This window comes from Ceratotherium simum, chromosome 2 (genome assembly GCF_057802395.1).
Source record: "Ceratotherium simum simum isolate JZ-2026a chromosome 2, ASM5780239v1, whole genome shotgun sequence".
NCBI lineage: Eukaryota > Metazoa > Chordata > Mammalia > Perissodactyla > Rhinocerotidae > Ceratotherium > Ceratotherium simum.
The window spans coordinates 45,771,254-45,796,247 of NC_141901.1; the positions used below are offsets into that span (position 1 = coordinate 45,771,254).

Consider the following 24,994-nt stretch of genomic DNA (forward strand, 5'->3'; position numbering starts at 1 on the left):
AGTCCCCCAACATGTGACGGGGGAGGGCCCGGCCGCTGATTCGCGCAGCCGTAGTAGCCACTTTCCCTGCGGAGGAGAGCACGCGTGGCGGAGCCAGAAAGTTTCCCCAGCTAAATCTATTAGCTAGATTACTGCAAAGTTAACGTTGCCTGAAGCAGAAATTAGGCTGCTTGCAGTATTCCTAGGGAGGAGAATCAGTGCACTAAAGTGATGATAGAACTAAAAGCGGGGCTTCCGCGTTGAGGCTAAACAGGCCTGGCAGAAAGTAAACCCTCCGAGATTCGTGATCATTAGCATTAGCCACCCTTCAACCTTTCTGCCTTACTTAACAGTAGCACCAGAGACCATCCAAAAAAAAAGATGAGTATAAGGGGACTCCGAAGATAGCAGCCCCCCCATGCCTTTTATTGTTTCATTCATTGACGGAACAAATATTTCTGACTGCCTACTACTATGTGCCACGCATCCTCGGAGAATCAATATTGCTTAATGATTAAAAACGAACACGGGCTTTAAAGCCAGACTGCCTAGATTTGTGTTCCAGCTCTCCCACTCGTTAGCTGCGACATTAGGCAAGTTACTTAGGCCCTCTGTTTCCTCACCTGAAAAAAAAAAATCCACCTCATACGGCTGCTGTGAGGACCACAAGAGTGACTGGGGGTAATGCACTTTAAACAGTGCTTCTCACCGAGTTCAATAAAGCTACATGATACATAATAAAATATCCAATTGCCTACATAAATGTAAAACAGACATCTCAAACTCACCTAATGAAAACTAAGCTCCTGATTCTAACCACCACCTCCCCCAACTAAGCTCCTGATTCTAACCACCACCTCCCCCAAAAACCAGCTGCCAACAGTCTTCTTCATCTCAGGTAACTGCAACTCTATTCTTACAGTTATGCAGGCCAATAATCTTAGAGTCATCCTGGACTCCTCTGTTCCATTGGCCATACTTTCAAAATATATACAGAACCCATCTGCTTCTCACCTCCACTACTATCACCTTTATGCTTGATTATTTTAATAGTCTCCTAACTGCTTTCTCTTGCTTCCACTTTGTCCCTTTTAGTCTAGTCTCATCACATAAACATAGTAAGTAAATTATCTAGTACTGGCACAGTAGGTACTATAGTGATCATGTTAACACATCAGAAAGGTCATATTACTCCCCTCCTCAAAACCCTCCCCTGGCTTTCCTTCAGAATAAAATGCCCTACAAGATCTGCCCCACTCTCTTAGCTCTGTAATATCATCTACTACTACTCTTTCTTTGACTCATTCAGCTCCAGAATCCTGACCCCTTGTCCCTTGAACATGCCAAGCATAAGCTCACCTCAAGGCCCTTGCTTTTGTTGCTTTCTGCCCGGATTGTCCTTCATCCAGATATCTGCATGGTTTGCTCCCTCATTTCCTTCAGATTTTCACTGAAATGTAACCTCAGTGAAACCTTTCATGACCACCCTATTTAGTTCTGAAGCCTGTTTAGCCCTCAATTTCCCCAGTGTTTTTTTTTTTTTTTTTTTTTCTTTTTCTATAGAACTTATCACCACCTACCATACTAGTACTAGAGCATTTACTTATGTTTCTTCCTTATCATCTGACTCCCTCTGCTAGAATGTAAACTCCTTAAAGGCAAGAATCATTGTCATTGATATATCTTAAATGTCTACAATAGCACCTGATGTAATTAAATAAATATTTGTTGAATTAAAGAATGAATCTTTTTTCAGCAGTAGATCTTGCAGGCCTCAGAACCTGCTGAAGTCTGGTTTTTACCTAAATGGAAATTCCCTAAGGGCAAGAATTGTGTCATATTGTTTTTATCTCCAGGACCTAGGATAGCACCAGACACAGTAAAGGCTCAATAAATGATAAATGAGTAACACCTGGGCCAGCCCTGTGGCTTGGCGGTTGGGTGCGTGCGCTCCGCTGCTGGCGGCCCGGGTTCGGATCCCGGGCGTGCACCGACGCACCGCTTCTCCGGCCATGCTGAGGCCGCGTCCCACATACAGCAACTAGAAGGATGTGCAACTACGACATACAACTATCTACTGGGGCTTTGGGGGGGAAAATAAATAAATAAAATCTTAAAAAAAAAAAAAAATGAGTAACACCTGCCAGTACTGTTTTCTTCATTTTAGCAATAAGCCTGTATTTTTCCCTTTCTTCAAAACGAGGCTCTAAACTTTCCTGACCCTTTAAACCAGTGATTCCTAAAAGCATGCATGTGGGCAAAGCATAGTTCACAAAAAGCATGTCCAATCCATTATGACACAATTTCATATACAGGAAATGAAAAAATATTCCATTATATCAGATTACAAACTATAGAAACTAAAATTCTGGGCCGGCCTGGTGGCGTAGTGGTTAAGTTCAGCACGCTCTCTTTCGGCAGCCCAGGTTTGTGGGTTCGGATCCTGGGTGCGGACATACACCACTCATCAAGCCATGCTGTAGTGGTGACCCACATAAAAAATAGAGGAATATGGGCACAGATGTTAGCTCAAGGCCACTCTTCCTCAAGCCAAAAAGAGGAAAATTGGCAACAGGGGTTAGCTCAGGGCCAATCTTCCTCACAAAAAAAAAAAACAACACTAAAATTCCAAGGTGTTTTCTTAGATGATAGGCTGACCAGAAAAATGCAGTTATTCTCTAGGGAGCTTATTAGAATTTCCCAGGGAGGAGAAGATTTTTGTATCTAAAGGCTAGTTTTTAAGAAGTTTGAGAAATACATTAAAAAACCCACCTTCCCTTATGGTGCAGCATGACGTAATGGAATAAAGCTTAGCTTTGAATAACAAATTGAGGAAGCTTGAACATGTTGTTCAAGTTATTCATGCCCCAATTTCCTCATTGTAGCTATAGCACCTAACACCAAAGTCTCATACAATATTCAATGAAAAAAGTCTGTTAAATGGGTTAATGAGTTCCAACTCTGTAGAGCTGTAAGTTTGTTTCAGTGCTTTTAACCAGCTGGGTTTAATTCCCGGAGGGAAACGTTTTTCTAGGAAATGATTTTATTTCCAACATTTGGAATCAGATGGGTTTAAATCTTTAGTCTACCAGTTACTAGCTGTGATTCCTTCAAGTAATTAATTTTTATGAGATTGTTTCCTCAATTATAAAATGAGAATAAGAATTTCTATTTCAAAAGAGTATTGTGAGGATTAAATGTAATGTATAAAACACATTTAGTGTGGTACTGGCATAAGGATAGACATATAGACCAACAGAATAGAATAGACAGCCTAGAAATAAACCTTACATATATGGTCAGTTGATTTTTGACAAGGGTGCCAAGACCATTCAGTGGAGAAAGGACAGTCTGTTCAACAAACGATACAGGGAAAACTGGATATTCACATGCACAGGAATGAAGTTGGATGCTTTCCTCACATCATATACAAAAATTAAAGCAAACTGGGTCAAGGCAAGAGAAAGAAATAAAAGGGATCCAAATTGGAAAGGAAGAAGTGAAACTGTCACTATTTGCAGATGACATGATTTTATATATAGAAAACCCTAAAGAATCCACCAGAAAACTTTTAGAAGTAATAAACGAATATGGTAAAGTTGCAGGATACAAAATCAGCATACAAAAATCAGTTGCATTTCTGTACACTAACAACGAAGTAGCAGAAAGAGAAATTAAGAATACCATCCCATTTATAATTGCAACAAAAAGAATAAAATATCTAGGAATAAACTTAACCAAAGAGGTGAAAGATCTGTACACCAAAAACTACAAAACATTTCTGAAAGCAATTGAAGAAGACACAAAGAAATGGAAAGATATTCCGTGCTCTTGGATTGGAAGAATTAACATAGTTAAGATGTCCATACTTCCTAAAGCCATCTATAGATTCAATGCAATCCCTATCAAAGTTACAACAACATTTTTCACAGAAATAGAACAAAGAATCCTAAAATTTATATGGAACAACAAAAGACCCCAAATAGCTAAAGGAATCCTGAGAAAAAAGAACAAAGCTGGAGGTATCACACTCCCTGATTTCAAAATATACTACAAAGCTATAGTAACCAAAACAGCATGGTACTGGCACAAAAACAGACACACAGATTAATGGAATAGAATCGAAAGCCCAGAAATAAACCCACACATCTATGGACAGCTAATCTTTGACAAAGGAGCCAAGAACATACAATGGGGAAAGGAAAGTCTCTTCAACAAATGGTGTTGGGAAAACTGGACAGCCACATGCAAAAAAATGAAAGTAGACCTTTACCTTATACCATACACAAAAATTAACTCCAAATGGATTAAAGACTTGAACGTAAGACCTGAAACTGTGAAACTTCTAGAAGAAAACATAGGCAGTACGCTGTTCGACATCGGTCTTAGCAACATCTTTTCAAACACCATGTCCAACAGGGCAAGAGAAACAATAGAAAAAATAAACAAATGGGACTACATCAAACTAAAAAGCTTCTGCACTGCAAAGGAACCCATCAACAAAACGAAAAGACAACCTAACAATTGGGAGAAGATATTTGCAAACCATACATCTGATAAAGGCTTAATGTCCAAAATATATATAGAACTCATGCATCTCAACAACAAAAAAACTACCAACCCAATTAAAAAATGGGCAAAAGACCTGAACAGACATTTCTCCAAAGAAGATATACAGACGGCCAACAGACACATGAAAAGATGCTCAAAATCACTAACTATCAGGGAAATGCAAATCAAAACTACAATGAGATATCACCTCACGCCCGTCAGAATGGCTATAATTAACAAGACAGGAAACAACATGTGTTGGAGAGGATGTGGAGAGAAGGGAACTCTCATACACTGCTGGTGGGAGTGCAAGCTGGTGCAGCCACTATGGAAAACAGTATGGAGATTCCTCAAAAAATCAAGGATAGAACTACCATATGATCCAGCTATTCCACTGTTGGGTATTTATCCAAAGAACTTGAAAACACCAATTTGTAAAGGTACATGCACCCCTGTGTTCATTGCAGCGTTATTCACAATAGCCAAGACTTGGAAGCAACCTAAGTGCCCATCCAGGGACGAATGGATAAAGAAGATGTGGTATATATACACAATGGAATACTACTCAGCGATAAGAAATGATGAAATCCAGCCATTTGTGACAACATGGATGGACACTGAGGGTATAATGCAAAGTGAAATAAGTCAGAGGGAGAAGGTCGAATACCATATGATTTCCTTCATTAAGTAATAGATAATAACAACAATAAACAAACACATAGGGACAGAGATTGGATTGGTGGTTACCAGAGGGGAAGGGGGGAGGGAGAAGGGTGAAAGGGATAATTCAGTACATGTGTGTGGTGATGGGTTGTAATTAGTATTTTGGTGGTAAACATGATGTAATCTATGCAGAAATAGAAGTATAATGATGTACACCTGAAATTTTTACAATGTTATAAACCAATGTTACTGCAATAAACAAAAAATTAAAAAAAAAAATTTTAAAAAGCAAACTGGGTCAAAAACCTAAACTTAAGAGGAAAAACTATAAAACTCTTGGAAGAAAACATATGGGAAAATCTTCATGACATTGAATTTGGCAATGATTTTTTGGATATGACACCAAAAACACAAGCAACAAAAGAAAAAAATAGGTAAGTTCAACTTCATCAAAATTAAAACTTCTGTGCATCAAAGAACACTATCAAGAGAATGAAAAGACAATCCAGAGAATGGAAGAAAATATTTGCAAGTCATATAGCTGATAAGGGATTAATATCCAAAATATATAAAGAACTTCTATAACTCAACAATAACAACAAAAAACAATCCAATTCAAAAACGGGCAAAAGGGCCGGCCCCGTGGCTTAGCGGTTAAGTGCACGCGCTCCGATGCTGGCGGCCCGGGTTCGGATCCCGGGCGCGCACCAACGGGCCGCTTCTCCGGCCATGCTGAGGCCGCATCCCACATACAGCAACTAGAAGGACGTGCAGCTATGACATACAACTATCTACTGGGGCTTTGGGGGAAAATAAATAAATAAATTAAAAAAACAAAAAAACAAAAAAAACAAAAATGGGTAAAAGACTTGAATAGACATTTCTCCAAAGAAGATATACAAATGGCCAATAAACACATGAAAAGATGCTCAATATCATTAGCCATCAGGGAAATGCAAATCAAAACCACAAGGAGATACACCTCACACTCATTAGGATGGCTACTATCAAAAAAACAGAAAATAACAAGTGTTGATGAAGATATGGAGAAACCGGAACCCTCTGCACTGGAAGCAGAAAAGTAAAATAATGCAGCTGCTATGAAAAACAGTATGGTAGTTTCTCAAAAAATTAAAAACAGAATTACTACATGATCCAGCGATTCTCTTTCTGGGTATATTCAAAAGAACCGAAAGCAGGATCTCAAAGAGATAGCTATACACCCATGTTCACAGCAGCATTATTCACAATAGATAAAGGTGGAGGCAACCCAAGTGTCCACTGACAGATGAATGGATAAGCAAAATGTGGTATATACATACAATGGAATATTATTCAGCCATTAGAAGGAATGGATTTCTTTTTCTTTTTTGTTTTTTGGTGAGGAAGATCAGCCCTGAGCTAACATCCATGCCAATCCTCCTCTCTTTGCTGAGGAAGACTGGCGCTGAGCTAACATCCGTGCCAACCTTCCTCCATTTTATGTGGGATGCCACCACAGCATGGCCCAACAAGCAGTGTGTCGGTGCGTGCCCAGGATCCAAACCCAGGCCGCCAGCAGCAGAGTGTGTGCACTTAACCACTATGCCACGGGGCCGGCCGTAAGGAATGAATTTCTGATGCATGTTGCAACGTGGATAAACCTTGAAAAACTACTAAGTGAAATAAGCCAGACACAAAAGGGTAAATATTGTATGATTCCATATATATGAGGTATCTAGAATAGGCAAATAGAGACAAAGTAGAATAGAGGCTACCAGGGGCTGTGGAGAGGAGGGGTGTAGAATTATTGCTCAATGATTAAAGAGTTTGTTTCAGGTGATGAAAAAGTTTTGGAAATATATAATTGTGATAGTCACACAACAAACATTATGCATGTACTTAATACCAATGAACTGTACACATAAAAATGGTTAAAATGGCAAACTTCATGTTATATGTATTTTATCACAATAAAAAAAAGTTAGTACAGTGCCTGGCACATGGTAAAACTATGGCAAACTTCATGTTATATGTATTTTATCCCAATAAAAAAAACATTTAGTACAGTGCCTGGCACATGGTAAAACTCAATAGATCATTGCTATTATATGTTCCTCCAAGAAATATTTATTGAGCATTTAAATGCTGGGTATCATATTAGGCACTCGGAACATAGTGATAAAAAAGACAAAGGCAACCTCCAGGTAACTGAAAATCTAATGGAGAAAGACAAATAAGCAACAAATGACATATTATAGAAATAAACTACTATTACAGAAGTAAATTTATAAAGGTAAATTCAGGACACAAAAAGAGAATAGAAGAAGAGAAGCTGGTAAAGGCATCAAGGAAGGCATCTCAGAGAACATCCAAATTGAGAGCTGGTATACAGGTGAGGAGAAGAGAAAACAGCATGTTCTGTCATTCAGAAGTACATTTGAGGGGACAAATGGCTAGACAGAAAAGCAGGGTTCAATCACAAAGGGCCTGAAATGCCACGCTAAGTGGTTGGGACTTCATTTTGAAAGCAATAGGAACCAATTACCAACTTAAGCATGACAAGTAAAAAGATCAAGGTTGCAGTTTAGAACAAACATTCTTGCCAAAGTGTTAAGGGACTGAAGGCCAGGCAACAATGACACAAGCAGATGGTAAAACGGCTGTTGTAATAATCCAGAAGAGTTATGACGGTAGCTGGGACTAGGGCTGTGGCATTTAGTCATCAAGACAGCCAGAAGGGATTAACTGGATGCTGGGGACAGTTGAGTGAGGAGGAGTAATCAATGATCAGGTTTCTGGCTGGCACAACTGGGGGATTACTATTGTTAACATGTATTAGGCTCTATGTGCCAGACACTATGCTAAGTACTTGACATGCATTATTTCATTTAATCCTCACCGCAAACCTGTAAAGTAGATACAATTACCCTCATTTTACAAAGAAAACTGGAGTTTATGTTAAATAACTTGCCAAGATCATGAATGAATCCAGATCTTTTTGACTAAGTAAAACACTATATATGTAAGGTAGCTGGCACATAGTTGAAGCTCTAACATTTTCCTTTCCCTTCAATTACCTACATTTAACACATCACTCCATTATTAGTTAGCATACAGCGAGTTGCTATTCCTTAGTATTTTCAGTTAACACATAGGCAAACTCTCATTTCATATTTAGTGCGCTTCTGAAAATTTTAAAGTACAGCATCAAAGTTACTCAACAGAGTCCCAATTTTAAAGGCGTATGTTTCCAGTGCACTAAAAATATGTTTACCCTTAAATTACGACTGAAGAAGCCTGCCAGAGGCAATCCTAGTGGACATCTAAGAGATGTCACAGATGCCTAAGATCAGGGTAGGAGGTATTGCATCTATCGCCCTGTGACTGGGTAAATAACAAATCACCCCTCTCCTGAACCCAATGCCAGGATAAAAGGAATAGGGCAATCCCTACTCATTATATGACCATGAGGTATCTTCTAGCTTCCCAGAGCAGAGAGTGGAAGATCTTTCTCCCTGCCAAGACAGCACAAGCCAAATGAGACTTTGGCCAGCCAGCCAGTTGCCCACTTTACACGAGGCCTCTCAATAGGCTATCTGTTAAAACCCATCATTCTTCACTGCTCTGGGGAACATGGACAATGGCCAGGACTAGAGATTAGGTCAAGCAGGGGATAAATTCAGAGACAAAGTAAATCCCAGATCTTAGCCGTCCCTTAGTATTTTGGAGGGAACTCAGAAGCAACTTCAACCTCAGAGGAATACTGACCAGCAACAAGCCTGCTTCTGTTATCACAAACATACTGTACCATTTTGGCAGAGGCCCTGATTCTTCAGCAACAGCAATTGGCAGAAGGTGACATCATGCCATGGCTCAAAATCATTCAGAAGTGATGTGTTAAAGACAAAATTCAGAGACTGAAAGGAGATTAAGAAGTATCCATGTCTAACCTGTTAACTTGTTAAAATGAGGTTGTACAAAGGTAACAAAGTTGAAGACAGTCTGTATATAGAATTTCTCCAACCACAATGTAAGTTTCCAGAAAGCAAGGACCAGATCTTCTACTTCTAGCTGTTTCTATGCAGTGCCCTATAATATGCTTTATTCACCATGGGCCTTACTGCTGATGAGTGGAAGAAAGATGATCAAGCCCTGAGAGGCCAGAAACAGTGGTTCCAGCTTATCTTCTTGCAGGCTTGTTTAATCAATAAGTATGGTAATTGTGAAAGGGAGAAAAGATACTGAAAAGACAAAGTTAAGGCCAGAAGAAATCTGAAGCCATGCTAGTATACCACAAGGGGGCAGTGATTGAACACCAGCAATCTGGAGAGGTAGGAGCCTTGGCAGTCCGCTGTTACTTCCTCTTTAAACATCACGCTGAGAGGGCTGCAGCCTTCGTGAGGAGAGGTGGGCTGGCCTCTTCCGCCTACCCTCTGCCTTCTCCTGCAGGGGTTGGCACCAACTCTCCTTATACTAGCAGCATGGCTGTCGGGGGACAAAGGCCAGAGGAAACAGACAGCAGGAGAGGAAGCAGAGCAGCTGGTCTTCCTAGTGGTCAGATGCCCCCAGCTGTCCAGTCATGCCCGGGAGTGCCTGCTGAGGAGAGGGCAGGGATGGTGGTAGGGACTCCACCTGGAATCTCTTTTGAGTACTACAGGACAGTCGTTCTCAAACTTAGCAGGCATCAGAATCACCTGCAGGGCCGGCCCCGTGGCTTAGTGGTTAAGTGCGCGCGCTCCGCTGCTGGCGGCCCGGGTTCGGATCCAGACGCGCACCGACGCACCGCTTCTCCGGCCATGCTGAGGCTGCGTCCCACATACAGCAACTAGAAGGATGTGCAACTATGACATACAACTATCTACTGGGGCTTGGGGGGAAAAATAAATAAAATTAAAAAAAAAGGAATCACCTGCAGAGCTTGTCAAACTAGACCACAGGCTCCAACTCCAATTTCCAATTCAGAAGATCTCAAGTAAGACCCAAGAATTTGCATTTTAAACAATTTCTAAGGTGATGTTGATGCTGCTGATCTGAAGACCACACTTCTGAGAACCGCTGCTGTAGGTATTTCTGGTTCTGTGCCTTTCTATCTCTTAACACTCCCCCATTCCCTCTTTTCTACCATCCATCTACTGCTTTACTTCTCCACCATCCCTCCATTAGCCTTCTTTAGGAAAACTAAAAGAAAGATAGAAAATGGGAGTCAATGTTAGATTTGTATTAAGGATTCCTTTGGGCAAGGATTCCAGCACTCTAGTCCGGGTGATGAATGTTTCAGAAGCAGAATTTATTCCAAATACATACATGCTTCTTGGGGCCGGCCCAGTGGTGTAGCGGTTAAGTTCGCACGCTCTGCTTCGGCGGGTGGGGGTTCGTGGGTTCGGACGTGGGCATGGACCTATGCACGGCTAATCCAGCCATGCTGCGGTGGCGTCCCATATGTAAAGTAGAGGAAGACTGGCACAGATGTTAGCTCAGTAACAACCTTCCTCAAGCAAAAAGAGGAGGATTGGCAACAGATGTTAGCTCAGGGCCAATCTTCCCTCACCAAAAAAAACAACAAAAAAAACACTCTTCCTCTCTTACTTAACAGTTGGGGGGCAGTTCAGTAAAGAGTAACAGATGCTTTTTCAATAGTAAGATCTTGCTTTGGGTCTCATAAAAATCGGGTAGGAAATGGTAGACATATTCCACTACATTTTAAAAAATTTCCTCACCTCAACTAGGCTACTTAAAAAAAAATTATAGTAAAATATACATAACATACAATTTACCATTTTAACCATTTAAGTGTTCAGTTCAGTGGCATTAAGTACATTCACATTGTTGTGCAACTATCACCACTATCCATTTCCTGAAATTTTCTCTCTTCCCAAACTGAAACTCTGTACCCATTAAACAATAACTGCCCATTCCCCACTCCCAACCAGCCCCTGGCAACCACCATTCTACTCCTAGCCTACTTTATGACTCGGTTTCTCTTTCACTTAATAAAAGAGAGGGTCCACAGCTGACTAGTGGGATTGCTTCTATATATGCAGGCCTTCCTGCATATATGTGATTGAGTTTATTGTAAGAAAGGTAAGAGAAAATGGGGTTGGAAAAAGAAAGAAGGTGGAGACACAACTGGATAGGGGTTTTCATACTGGGCCTACTATCCACAGGCCTCAGCAGCCCTGCCATGGATCCGCCCGATTCTTTCGCATCAAGAAGTTGATCTTGCGAGCCATTTCCATGTTGTAGATTCGCCGGCAAGTTTCATAGCTTTCCCTCTGTCGCCGGCGGCAAGGCTTCTCATAGTACCGCCGTCGCTTAATGTCCTCAATGAGCCCATCCATGGTGAGGATTCTGTATAAAGGCAGGCAGTGGAGTTAGAAGCTTGGGCTCATTATTATTCTTTTCCAATTTCACAGATGGCCAGAAGTCAACTGACCAAACCATTGGTGTCTATAAAAATGAAAGTGTGAAATGGTGGCAATATAGCATTAACTGCCTACTGAGAGAGGCTCCAAATAGGAATTTGTGGGGAATAAAAAAGCCATTAACTACATAGTCCTTGCTCTTGAGGAGTTTACAGTCAAGCTCATGTTCTCAAGCTTTTTTCTACCAAAGTACACCTGAGGAATAGGACACAGTCCCATAAGAACAGGGGCTCCCCATGACAGTGATTCTCAACCAAGGGGTCATTTCAGAATCTTCAAATGGGGTTAGTCACATTTGTAGTAGGAAAAAAATCACTACGGTTGATTCCTACTTGGTCCTTAGTGCAGAATGTAGTTCTAGCCCTGATTTGTTTAAAAATGGATACCGCTGAAGTCTATAGGTCTGAGAAATCTCTGGGCATACCTAATATAGAGAAAGACGAGGCCCTTATCACACCAGTGATACAAATGGAAGCATTAAAATAATAGCCTCGCCCGTCATTTTTCCATGGACCACATGCTCCAACCACACTACTTTGCTGACTATTCCCTGAACACACCCTAATACCAAGTTTTCACTCCTATTGCTTCCTCAGCCTAGAATGCCACCCCCAACTCCCAGTTGCCAACCTTCTGACTGAAATTTTCCTCATCTTTTTGATACCAAACCCAGATACCACTTCTCCACAAAGGTTTCTCATCTTCTTAGAGAAAATCACTTATTTTATTTTATACCTATTTAGCAATTATATCATCCTGCCATTCCATTAGTTATTTATACAAACATCTCCCTCATTAGACTGAAAATCCCTGAAGGCAGAAAACATGTTGTATTAATCTTTAAGTGTCCATAAAATTGAGCTTAATCTGTTTTTTTTCCTGCCCACCCAATTCCTTGTAATGCAGCTTCTCTTGTGGGATTCATAACACACCTAACTCAAATCCACCTTTTTTTTTTTTGTGAGGAAGACCAACCCTGAGCTAATATCCGATGCCAATCCTCCTCTTTTTGCTGAGGAAGATTGGCCCTGGGGTAACATCCGTGCCCATCTTCCTCTACTTTATATGGGATGCCACCTCAGCGTGGCTTGACAAGTGGTGTGTTGATGCACGCCCAGGATCCGAACCTGCAGGCCCTGGGCCGCTGAAGCGGAGCGTGTGCACTTAACCGCTGCGCCACCAGGCCAGCCCCTCAAACCCACCTTTTTGGTCTCACTCAGCCAAAAAGACACTGGGGCTTATTCTATAACCTACCTAATCTCTAGGCTCCTGAGAGCTCTGGCTCCAATCTGTAACTTGTCTCTCCCTCTCAACTCATCATCAATTGGTCCTGAGGAGGTCTGGAGGCACCTGCTGCTGCTGCTTTCCATTCCTAGCATTGTTTACATGGCCCCATTCTTGCTTACCCTGTCCTTTCATCACATGTAAAAAGTAAGTCACAAACACAATTGAAGACAAGGAGGTTAAGAGACGGCTATTATAATTGGAAGAAGGGGGACAGAAGAAGGAAGAAATAAAAATAAGAGAAACCACCAGCTACTTCTGCCTAGTGGAAACCCCATTTATTGCTGCTATGTGATACCACAAAGCCCAAGATAACAACAACAGATTGAACATGAACTTGAAAAGATGGAGCTTTGGGTAAATTACAAATGTGAATAGACATAGGAACCATTGTCCTATGGGATCCTCTCCCAGGCTCTCACTGTTTAATATTAAGAATAATTTGCAGGCTACTAGAGAATCGTATTTGTATAGATCAGCTTGTCTAGGTTTTAGTGGCAAGGAGATGGGAGGCAAGGAAAATGCTATAAACTCCCAGAAGCATGAGAAGCAGATAATTTGGGTTCTGTTGGAGACATAGCCATGCCCAGAAATCATGTAGATCCAACACCAGAGTCTTACAATAGAGAAGCAGGGCATCAAAGACCAAAAGACTCAGTATCCTGGCCCACAAAGGGTCTCTTGCTGGCTTTCTTCCTGGATTTACCCTTAAATGTTGGTATCCCTCCAGATTCTGACTGTAAACCTCCTCCTTTACCAGTTCTACATGAGTTCCTTAACCTTTACCAGTGAGCCTCAATCCTAATGCACAATGAAATCATCTACTAACTGGTTTTTAAAAGGTCCTGATGCCTAGGCCCCGTTGCTCAGAGAGTCTGATTTAATTGGTCTAGAGTAGGGTTATGCACCGGAAATGTTTTTAAAAGACCCCAGGTAATTCTTTTTTTTTTTAAAGATTTTATTTATTTATTTTTTCCCCCCAAAGCCCCAGTACATAGTTGTATGTCATAGCTGCACATCCTTCTAGTTGCTGTATGTGGGACGCGGCCTCAGCATGGCCGGAGAAGCCGTGCGTCGGTGCGCGCCCGGGGTCCGAACCCGGGCCGCCAGCAGCGGAGCGTGCGCACTTAACCGCTAAGCCAGGGGCCGGCCCCAGACCCCAGGTAATTCTTTTTTTTTTTTTTTTGTGAGGAAGATCAGCCCTGAGCTAACATCCATGCTAATCCTCCTCTTTTTGCTGAGGAAGACCAGCTCTGAGCTAACATCCATTGCCAATCCTCCTCCTTTTTTTTTTTTCCCCAAAGCCCCAGCAGATAGTTGTATGTCATAGTTGCACATCCTTCTAGTTGCTGTATGTGGGACGTGGCCTCAGCATGGCCAGAGAAGTGGTGCATCGGTATGCACCCAGGATCTGAACCCGGGCTGCCAGTAACGGAGCGCGTGCACTTAACCGCTAAGCCACAGGGCCAGCCCAGACCCCAGGTAATTCTAACGTAGAGCCACAACTGAGAACTGACCCCAGAGACTGTTGACTCCTAAATCTTTATCTCTACTCCCAATCTTATCTTAGAGCTAGCCTAATATTTCCAGTTGCCTCAAAGCCTACAAAAACCAAACTTACTGTCTCCTCCTAAACTCTATTCTTCCTCCTCTACATTCTCTCTGTTAATGACATCACCAGTTACTCAAGCTAAAAACCTTAGCACGTTCCTGAACAAGGCCTTCTCCTTTACTTCCTACATCCAGTTACCATATCCTATAAATTCTATAAGCTGAAAGAGTTCTTAAATCTCCTCCTTCTCTCCTTTCCTACAGCCACAGCTCTAATTATGGTCCTTATCATCTTGTACCTGGACTACTGAAATAATCATCTAAGTGGTCATTTAATCAATAAGTATTTATTGAATCCCAACTCTGTACCAGACACTGTGTTAAATGCTGAAGATAGAAAACAAACCTAGAAAGGCTAGCCCCGTAGCCTTGTGGTTAAGTTTGGTGCACTCTGCTTTGGCGGCCTGGGTTCCATTCCCAGGTGCAGACCTACACCACTCATCTGTTAGTGGCCATGCTGTGAAGGCGTCCCACATACAAAATAGAAGAAGATTGGCACAGATGTTAGCTCAGGGCGAATCTCCCTCAAGCAAAAAGAGGAAGATCGGCAACGGATGTTAGCTCAGGGCAAATCTTCAGCCAAAAAAAAAAAAAACAAGGAAAACAAACCTAGACATGGTTCCCTACCCTTGTGATCTAGTGGAGAAGACGATTATATAAGAATTACAATAGAGTGTGATATGTGCAAAGATAAGAGAAACATTGTTACGAAGCACACAGGAGACGCATTTAATCTGGACTTGAGGATGAGAAGGTGGTTATGAAGGCTTCCTAAAGGACAACTTAATTTGAATTGTGAAGGGTAAGTAGGCTGCCCTATTTCCATTCTCCTTCCCTACACCACTTACTGTCTTAAAACATAAACTGGCGGGCCGGCCCAGTGGCACATGCAGTTAAGCGCGCACACTCCACTGTGGCGACCCGGGGTTCGCTGGTTCGGATCCTGGCGCGCACCGATGCACTGCTTGTCAAGCCATGCTGTGGTGGCATCCCATATAAAGTGGAGGAAGATGGGCATGGATGTTAGCCCAGGGCCAGTCTTCTTCAGCAAAAAGAGGAGGATTGGCAGATGTTAGCTCAGTGCAGATCTTCCTCAAAAAAAAAAAAAAAACATAAATTGGATCATGTCACTCTGATGCTAAAAAATCTTTCCCAATATACAGAATAGTCTAAGGCAGTGGTTCCCAGACTTGTCTGCACATTATAGTCACTTGGGGATCTTTTAAAAATTTCAAACCCTAGGCCACACTCCAGACCAATTAAATTATAAGGGTGGAGGGACACAGGCAGGGTTTTGTAAGTTCCCCAAGTGATTCCAACATGCGGATCAATTTGGGAATCACTAGTCTAAGCTCAAAGCCTCAAACAACTGAGCTTCATCCTCTCTTTCTAGCTTTACCTTTAATAACTTGCCCTATAAAGCCTATGCCCTAGTCACACTGAACTAGGAGCAGTTCTCCAAACATACTACATATCGATTTTTTACCTTTGCTCATGATGTTCTTTACTTGGAATATCATTCCTTTCTTTTTCTGTTTTATGAAATGTTATTTATTCTTCAAAGGCCCAAATCAATGGTTGCCATGTCTGTAAACTGGTCCAGGTGAAATTAATCACTCCTTTCCTCTGTTCCCAAAGCACAGTGCTTCTCAAACTTTAGCACCCAGCAGTCACCTGGAAAACTTGTTAAAACACCAGCTGCTGTGCCACCTCCAGTTTCTGATTCCATAGGTCTAGGGTGGAACCCAAGAATTTGCATTTCTAACAAGTTCCCAAGTGAAGTTGCTGCTGATAGTCCAGGGAGAACCAATGCCATAGCACACTGTTAATGCTTCTTTTAAAGGACTGACTAACCAGTATTATATTTAACCACGTTTTGTTTATTTTTTTAATCTCCCTTACTGGGTCGTGTGCTTTCTAAGGTTAGAGATTAAGTTTTTATTCATTTTTGCATTTAACATAATGTGTGGCAAAGAGCAAATTATCAGTAAATGTCCACAGCTCAAGGGATTAAGTGACTTATAGTAGACAGCTCTTGAGAACATTAGCTCATAAAGCCTCAATAATATTACTTACTAAGATGCCACATTAGGTTTTAGATAGCATTTTCACATTCATGATCCTAATTACAGTCCTATGAAATTGACTAAGCAGGTAATGTCATCTTTTCACAGATTAGGAAACTGAAGTTTAGAGAGGCTGACCTGCACAAGATCACAAAATGGGGCCGGAAGTAGAATCTGGGTCTTTAGTGCAGTGTTCTACAATAGCATTCCGCTTCTCAAACATAAACCACCAATGTTCAGAAGACAAATTATTGCAATGCCCATGGTCAAAGGAGACAATGAGGGAGGAAACAGCTGGGCTAGGCTCCTCAATTAGAGTAAAGAGATGGAAGCCAAGAAGACGTGGCACACTGAGTGAAAGGAGTGATCCAAACATCTATGTATTTACTTCTGCCTAGACTTTGTTTCTTGCTGTTTAATGACGGCCATTTTTTGGACTAGAGACTAGTATATCAGAGAAAAAAACAGAAGAAAGTCCCTGAAAGAAAAAGATAAGAATTGCATATATAATATAAAAAGGACAAGGAGAATGGATTTGAGGAGAGTCTATAAAAAGAACAGAGACCCTGGAAATGACTTCACCCAGGAAAAGGATCTTACTGGAATGACAAAGACAGTTTAAAAGTAGGATAAAAGAAAACTGCAACGGGAGGAAGGAATTTAGACACACATTCAGGTATCCTACTGGAGTTTCAAAAGCATTTTGAAACAGAAGTGATCCCCTTACCAAGTAAATGCCTGTGTGGTCAGGCAAAAAAGCAAGACAAGAAAAAAGTAACAAAATATGAGTGGAGGAGGGAAAGAATGAAAAGATTGGTGGCTTCCAACATAATGGAATTGCTAAATGGTGTTCCCTGATGGTTCTAACTACTCCCAAAACACAGACCAATACATTCCAAGATACCAATACATACCAAGATACTCCCTTACTCTGCACTTGCTAGTTATCCTAAAAAAAGCACAGATTATCTTCTAATGCTCCATAGATCCTACAGTAGAGGCATCTACTCAATTCATTTCTAATAAAAAAGGATGCAAGAAGAGCTTTGTAGAACTCATTAAGTAAACAGAGAGGGTGTTACTAATGATGCTTCCACTTCCAAAGGCAGTTCAAGGACTAACAGACCAAGAGCTGTAAAGTAAACAGATAAGCCGGGAGTTTGGGTGACCGGCAACCTAACACAGAAGGAGAAATCAGCTGCCAGTTTCAGTGCAAGTCAATGGGTTATGTAAAAGGAGCACAGCTGCCTGGGCTGGGAAAGATTGTGGGTGGCAGACTCACATGTCAGTGTAGCCAGCCTACGTCAGACAAACATGTATGAAGAAGGACTCAATGGGCCCACAGATTGCCTACCAGGAATAAAAAAGGGTCAAGCGGGCACACTTCCAGTGTGCTTGCCTTTCCTTGCTCAGGGGCCAGCCAATCATGCAAGGCTTCCCAGCAACCCCCACCTCTCCTGCTCCTCATCCCAGGGCACCAGCGAGGGCTCTTGGTTATGTAGCAAGCATTGTGTGGCAGTCTCATGGGGCAGACCCATAGGCTGTTTTCTCTGTAAGACTACCTCTGTGCTCCAAACAAGCTGAAGCTTTAACCATCTATCTCTCCTCCTTACTGTTGTAATTAGAACATAGAACATGCAACTTAGTTTAAACTACCAACTATCACAAAGCTGAGAGAGAAAGGGAGAAGCATGGAATATAAGAAAGATATACAGAAAAGGTAGCCAGAAAGAGGACATTAGGGAAAAGCAGAGAAAAAGAAGAAAAGTGTGTCAGAAAATACACTGCTTGATAGACAGGAAGACTGGGACACTCCAGAAGCAGACTGCTTATATCTGCATGCTTAAAAGTCCTTGCCTAGAAAATCATTCTAAAAGCAAAATATTTGTTCACTTTTTTTCTGAGGCTAATATACAATTTATGGGATATATATCTAACACTCCAAGATAAAAGGAATAGAAATGCAGCTTCCTAAAGAGTACATCTAAATTGACAAAATAAGTATTCTCCCCAAAGATTATAAAAATCACTCCCCTAATACTTGCCCCAAGCTGGCTCCTTCCAACCATATCCACTTCTTGCACTGCTTCCCTAGATAATCCCAGCCACAAAGTTTGAATTTTCCAAATTCATAAGGAAGCCTAAAAGAGTTCATCACATCTCAGGCCCTGAGTCTCTGGGACTTGAATCTCTTCATTTATTTTTCTGTCTAACCACTCCTTTCTGATCAAATTCTTTTATTTTCAAGCAATGTAAATTGTTTTTCCCCAAAACGTATTCCTACATCGGTGTTTCAATTCCTTAAGTGAAGAGAAAGTAATGCCATGTTTCCTAGCTAGGATACCTGACAGAGTGCCAAGGGTACTATCCAGAGACATCTGATGCATCTGCTTGGAGCATCAATTTTTTTTTTTTTTTTTTTAAAGATTTTATTTATTCATTTTTTTCCCCCCAAAGCCCCAGTAGATAGTTGTATGTCATAGGTTCACATCCTTCTAGTTGCTGTACGTGGGACTCGGCCTCGCGTTGGACGGAGAAGTGGTGCCTCGGGGCGCTCCCGGGATCCGAACCCGGGCCGCCAGCATCAGAGCGCGCGCACTTAACCGCTAAGCCACGGAGCCGGCCCAATGGAGCATCAATTTTAACTTGAGTAGGGGTAGGAGTGCTAGCTCTAAAACAGATGTAATAGCAACAAATACAAAGATCACCTAAAACTGTAATTAAAAAAAGAGAGACTTGGGGGGCCGGCCCGGTGGTGCAAGCAGTTAACTGCGCGCACTCCGCTGCAGTGGCCCGGGGTTCGCCGGTTCGGATCCCAGGCTCACACCAATGCACCGCTTGTTAAGCCATGCTGTGGTGGCGTCCCATATAAAGTAGAGGAAGATCGCCATGGATGTTAGCCCAGGGCCAGTCTTCTACAGCAAAAAAGAGGAGGATTGGCATTGGATGTTAGCTCAGGGCTGGTTTTCCTCAAAAAAAAACAAGAGAGAGACTTCAAAGAAATTCCATGTTTGCTTGTAGTGGCACAACCCCTATAGTTCTCCACTCTTCTCTAGCTGTTAAGGACACTTCAGTGGAAAGGTTTGACAAACACTAAAGTAAGGGATTGACAGAAGATAAAGGAACATTTACATTCATTAAGTAGACATTTATTGAGAGCTTTGTATGTGCCAGACACTTTGGTAAATACAAGGGATATACAAATGAAAAAGCATAGGTCTCTGCCCTTAAGAAGCCTATTACAATCCTGGCTGAATATTAAAATCTCATGGGACATTTTTTAAAATACTGCTGGTCAGATGCCACCACCCAAAGACTCTGCTTTAGTCTCAGGTTGGGCCCTAATAGCAAGAATTTTTTTTTAAAAGGGTCTCCAGGTGATTCTAATTGGCAGCCAGGGTTGAAAGTCACAGGTTTCACACATGTGGTTAGACTCCTGCTACTTCTGACTAAAACCAGCACTTCTACCCAGGAATAAAGTATGTATAAAGTGCCACTCACGTATAAAAAGAGATTCTTAAAAGAAGTATAAGGCTGTTGTTTAAAAAAAGGAGAAAAAAAGTAAAGAGAAAGAAAGAAAGAGAGAAAAAAAGAGAAGAAGAGAGAGAGAGAAAGAAAGAAAAAAAAAAGAAAGAAATTAATTTAGAGATATTTGATAACAGATTCCTAAAAGCAAGGTCTGAGAAAGCAGCAGGCCAGGCCAGGCAGCAGAAGGTATCCAAACATGCCTCACCTTCTGCCATTTACTTATTCTTCCCTCACCTACCACCCACTTGCACCTGGGATCAGGAATGATATTTAGATAAAATTTAAAAAAAGAAAAACTCTAATGTTGATTAAATTAAAAAGATATTAGCTAAATAAGGATTTTGGAAGAGGCAGATACAGAGAGGTTTGGTTCTAAGTTAATTAGAACAATCCCAGACAAAGAAACAGGAAGTCTTCTCTCAGAAGGTGGAGTTGGCCTTGTGCTTTCCGAAAACCTGGCATCAACGGAGAGATGATCAACTCCTTCAGGCAGGAAATTAGAAGTATTTTGTTTTTCAGGTTTTAAATTTTTGTCAGTGGAAATGGGGGATGAAGGAGCAGTACATATGGAGGGAATAAATGCTGTTATTTCAAAATGAGATTAGCAACAGGCTAAACAGAAGGAGCCTTGGTTAGAAAGAATCACTGTCTATAAGAAAAATCATTCCAATACCAGTAGCAAACCGGATCCTCATGACAAAATAAAGCTTAATTATTTTCTCATTTTTTCATCTCCAGGCCACCAGGAGCATAACCTGATGATCAAGGAAGATAGGAGAAAAAACAGCTAAAGCAAACTCTCAATCTCTAAAAATAAATAAATAAACAAATCACCCACAAAGCAAAACCAAAGGGTAAAAAGTTCCTTAGAGTGACTTCCAAATTATAATAGCTAACATATAATGCCTACTATGTTCCAAGCACAGTTCTAAGCAATTTAATTATATTAACTAACTTAATCATCACATCTACTTTATGAGGTGGGTACTATTATTAGTTCCACTTTACAGATGAAGAAACTGAGGGAGACAGATATGAAGTAGCTTACCAGAGATCATGAGGCTAATAAGTGGCAGAGCTGGGATCTGAACCAGGCAGTCTGCTTCCGAGTCTGAAGCACTTAACCACTAGGTTAGGCTGCCTCATTTATGTGAGAAAACTATTTTCAGGCCATGGTTTTGGTCAAAAGTATTAAAGTTGTAGCTACTTTCTTGATACAATTATAAGAAATCGTTCAAGGAACAATGCTGCACTGCAAATTGTTTTTTAGTTCTTTGTCAAAGTAGTTTATTTCCTAAAAGCAATTCTTGCTATTGTGTTCTTTGCACTTTAGGAATAGGGGAGGTGAGAGGAGCTAAAGCTGAGCTTTTACAAATTTGTTTTACCATCAAGTACCAGCTGCCCTTTGATATCCCTCAATAATACAAACATCTCAATCACCCTGGCTAGAAGAACCACCAAATCCACCAAAATAAGTCATACAGAAAAAGACTTAGAGGAAAAGGTCAGAAAAAGGGTGAATTAAACTCCAAGACTTTCTTTTCTCAAATTCTGCATTTCATCTCACTAGCTAATCCACTAAAGAGTCTGTAAAGACATTCATTTTATGCTTCCAATTTAAAGGTAGAGAAAGGTGATTAGACATCTCAACTCTCTCACAGACACCCCACTAGAAGGTCTGAAATAGGAGCGAGTTGGGAATGAGCAGCAATAGAAAAAAAATGAAATAGGGTCATTTTACCACGAAGTACTTAACTGATAATCTTTACTCTCAATGTAAGTGACAATGCAGAGGGAACAGCTTCTGCCCAAGGATACGACTGGCAGGCACAGACACAAAAAGAGGTAATGGGGCTGACCCAAGACCAGATCCTTTTAAAAGATACACAAACCATGCTGAGCCTGCAACTGCTTCTCAAGTATGTAGCTTCTGACAGTATCTTTGCCCTCATTTACTATGGTCTTCTGCCATCCAGCCCTCCATACCTAGAACTCTTTGCTTCGCTAAGAACTAGATTCTCTTTCATTTACCCTCTTAGTTCTCAAGAACTCCACCAATATTTAAACACAATCAAATAAGAGTCCTTAACTGGAAAATGACTGCCATAGGTCTCTCCATCTCCAGAGAAACTAGTAAATAATCTAGTAACATACAGCAAAGAACACTGCACTAGAAAGATGTTTTATGCTCCTCTCCACCAATCAATAATGTGTGACCCAAGAGCTATAATTAATTTTCCTAGGCTTCCTTTACTTGTGAAATAAAGCTACTCCCTTACTAGCCTTAAGGCCAGCTCATATAATCTCTTAAGATCTTTTTCATACAATTCTTTGATAATTCAACTCAACAAGCATTTGCTTCCCCAAACTCTGCCTCGCACTGGGGAGAGAAAAGGATGAATGAAGCACGCCAGAAAGTCAAAATCCTTACAATTGGCGATAAGGGAAGGCTAAGGAACTATCTGCTTGAGAAACTCTGGTAGTAAGGCATTCTTTACTAGGGCCATTCTAAATCTCTTAGGCCAGCATTCAAAACCTTCCAATACAGCTCCTCCACTCCAGTCAGTTCATTTCCATCTCTATGTTTTTGCTTATGCTGTAATCTTTCTCTAAACCTGTAATGCTTTTCCACCTCTTGCTTGCTTCTCCAAGATCCCAAATCTGAATTCATCTCTTCCACTGGCCTTGTCCCACACCAATCCCTCCCTCAGCTTTCTGTTTATCATGTACTATGTTCCTGCTTCCTAACAACTTCATATCTTCATTTTCCCTTTCGCTCTTTTTTAAGTCTTGGACAGAATTCAGGTTCATCATCAAAGGGATGATTGCTAATGAATAAGCTTCATACAGTTAGGTTTTGGGAAGAGCTTCATTTTTAAGACACTAAGCTGAGGGGCTGCGAAGTTTCAAGAGACTGTGAACACCTGGGCTGGCAGTGGTTTGAGAACAATCTATGGCAGGGGAAGGGAGAGAATAATAACCACCGCACTTCCCAAGAAAGCTGGTCTAGGCACGGCTCTGGTCCCATAAGTTACCTGTTTAGGGTCCTGTATGCACCCTCCACATTCCCTTCCTGTACCATCACAGTCCTGGCAATGAACTTCAGATGTTTTGCCATGACCTTGGATTTAAGTCTTCACTCTGCAGGACCTAAAGGATGATGGAGAGAGGAGGAGGAAAGTATAGAGGCCAGGTAAGAAAGAGAAACACAACAGAATACACACTCTTCCGCGTGGCTTATTCAAGGTCTGGAAACGCAACGTGTTCAGGAACATGAAAGACAGGGGCACGTGGAAGTCCTCACATCCTAAAAAGTACACGCGAATCGTCATCAAGTCTCCCTCGTTCTCTTTGCTAATACAAACCTTACCATAGGGAAGAAAAGGGATAGTAGGAGGCCGTCACCACGGAGATTTACGTGGCCGGGCAAGGGAGGACCGGGACATTCCGCAGGCCCTCCCCCCAATTACCCCTCAAGACCCCAGGGGGGTGTAGAGTGGGAGTTGGGAACCGAGTCTTTCTCGGTCTTCACGAAAAAGGCAACTGCGCGCAACCCTACCCTCCCGCCACAGCCGCCAGCCCTTCCCCACCTGCAGCACAGGTTCCTCACCCCGCGCCCCCAGGACGCAGCCGACGCGGCGCCCGCTAGCGACCGGAAGCGGAAACTACGTAACCTCCAGCGCCGGGCAAAGAAACCCGGGCTGAAAGGAGAAAGCTACGCGGAAACCATGGCAACGTTTTTTTCGGGCCGGGGTTGACGGGCTTTCCATCCCTCAAGCTCCCCATCCCCAGGGCCTGGACTCAACACCTGACGAGGCAAAATACTCCTTGCCTTAAATTCCCCCAAAACAGGTTCCTCGCCATCTCATGGAGTCGTCGTCTTCAGCCTCTGAGAAGGTCAGGCCGACATCATACCCCTTCATCCTGTTAAATCTGTAATAGATATTTAAGCCATTTCTTTTTCTGGAAGGAAAATGAGAGAAATAGGCGAAGTCTCCTGAGCATGCTTCCTGTTCTCTCTTCGCAAAGGACACAGATTCTTTGATATCTGCTCTCCGGATGAAAACAGCTTCACACCCCTTAGTTGCATAAAAACTAAGGAAAAGAAATGAAATGAACATACCGTGAGTTTCCTACGACATCATCTTCCCAGCCGTTTCACTAAATAAAGTGAGGTCACTAAATAATTGGGAAACATCAGCAAGATTTAGAATCGAAGACGCTTTTGTAAGTCGGCTTCTAACCCATTTGCCTCCTCATCAGACCTAGTAGAAATATCTTTTTTATTTCTTCCTCACTGTGGAGACAGCCTTCCTTTTATTTTATTAACATATCCATTTATGGTTATTCACGTAAGTTCAGATCTACTGGCTACTGGAAAACTTTTTGAGTAGGGAAAAGGCTCAAAAGAAAAAAGCAGGTCCCAAGCAGGTGCGTGTAGTAAGGTTCTTTGAGCAGCTCCCCTAAAACACACAGGCACATACACACACACAGATGCATCCTCATCAATTATGCTAATAGAACACACAGAAAAATGAAGCCACCTTCAGAGTAAGCCAGGTTCAAAGTACCAAAATAGAGCTAGACTGGGACACCATTATGCTTATCAGCAAACTTATTGAATGCCTACTCTGTGTTAGGTACCGTTCCAGTGCCTCTTGGACCTCCAGAGGACAGTAGGTAGATATAAAAGATGAACAGTAAAACAAGGTAACATATGATAAATGCAAAATAGATAGGCAACAGCATAATATAATAGAAAAGCACTGGATTAGAAGTCAGGAGATCTAGATTCTATCTAAATTCTGATGCTTATCAAGCATATGACCTTGAACAAGTCACTTAAACCAGGAATCTGCAAACTACTGCCTACAGGTCAAATCCAGCTCTACTCTGTTTTTGTAAAGA

The 24,994-nt window shown here is 41.6% G+C and overlaps 1 protein-coding gene across 1 annotated transcript; it reads right to left on the reverse strand.

The window, feature by feature from the left end:
• Window positions 1–11,190: 11,190 nt before the first annotated feature.
• MRPS21 (mitochondrial ribosomal protein S21) lies at window positions 11,191–23,741 on the reverse strand. Its single transcript, XM_087443984.1, has 3 exons — window positions 23,677–23,741; window positions 23,122–23,236; window positions 11,191–11,523 (listed from the first exon to the last, which is right to left on the reverse strand). Exons 2-3 carry the CDS (start codon window positions 23,202–23,204, stop codon window positions 11,343–11,345), a joined length of 264 nt encoding a protein of 87 aa, XP_087300110.1. The 5' UTR covers window positions 23,205–23,236; window positions 23,677–23,741; the 3' UTR covers window positions 11,191–11,342.
• Window positions 23,742–24,994: the final 1,253 nt, after the last annotated feature.

Bases quoted from the DNA above. Each gene is read 5' to 3' on its own strand.
- MRPS21 (XM_087443984.1), bottom strand. From the start codon at position 23,204: ATGGCAAAACATCTGAAGTTCATTGCCAGGACTGTGATGGTACAGGAA. The intron at 11,524-23,121 runs GTAACTTATGGG...GCCTTTATACAG, and splicing joins GCATACAGGACCCTAAACAG to AATCCTCACCATGGATGGGC.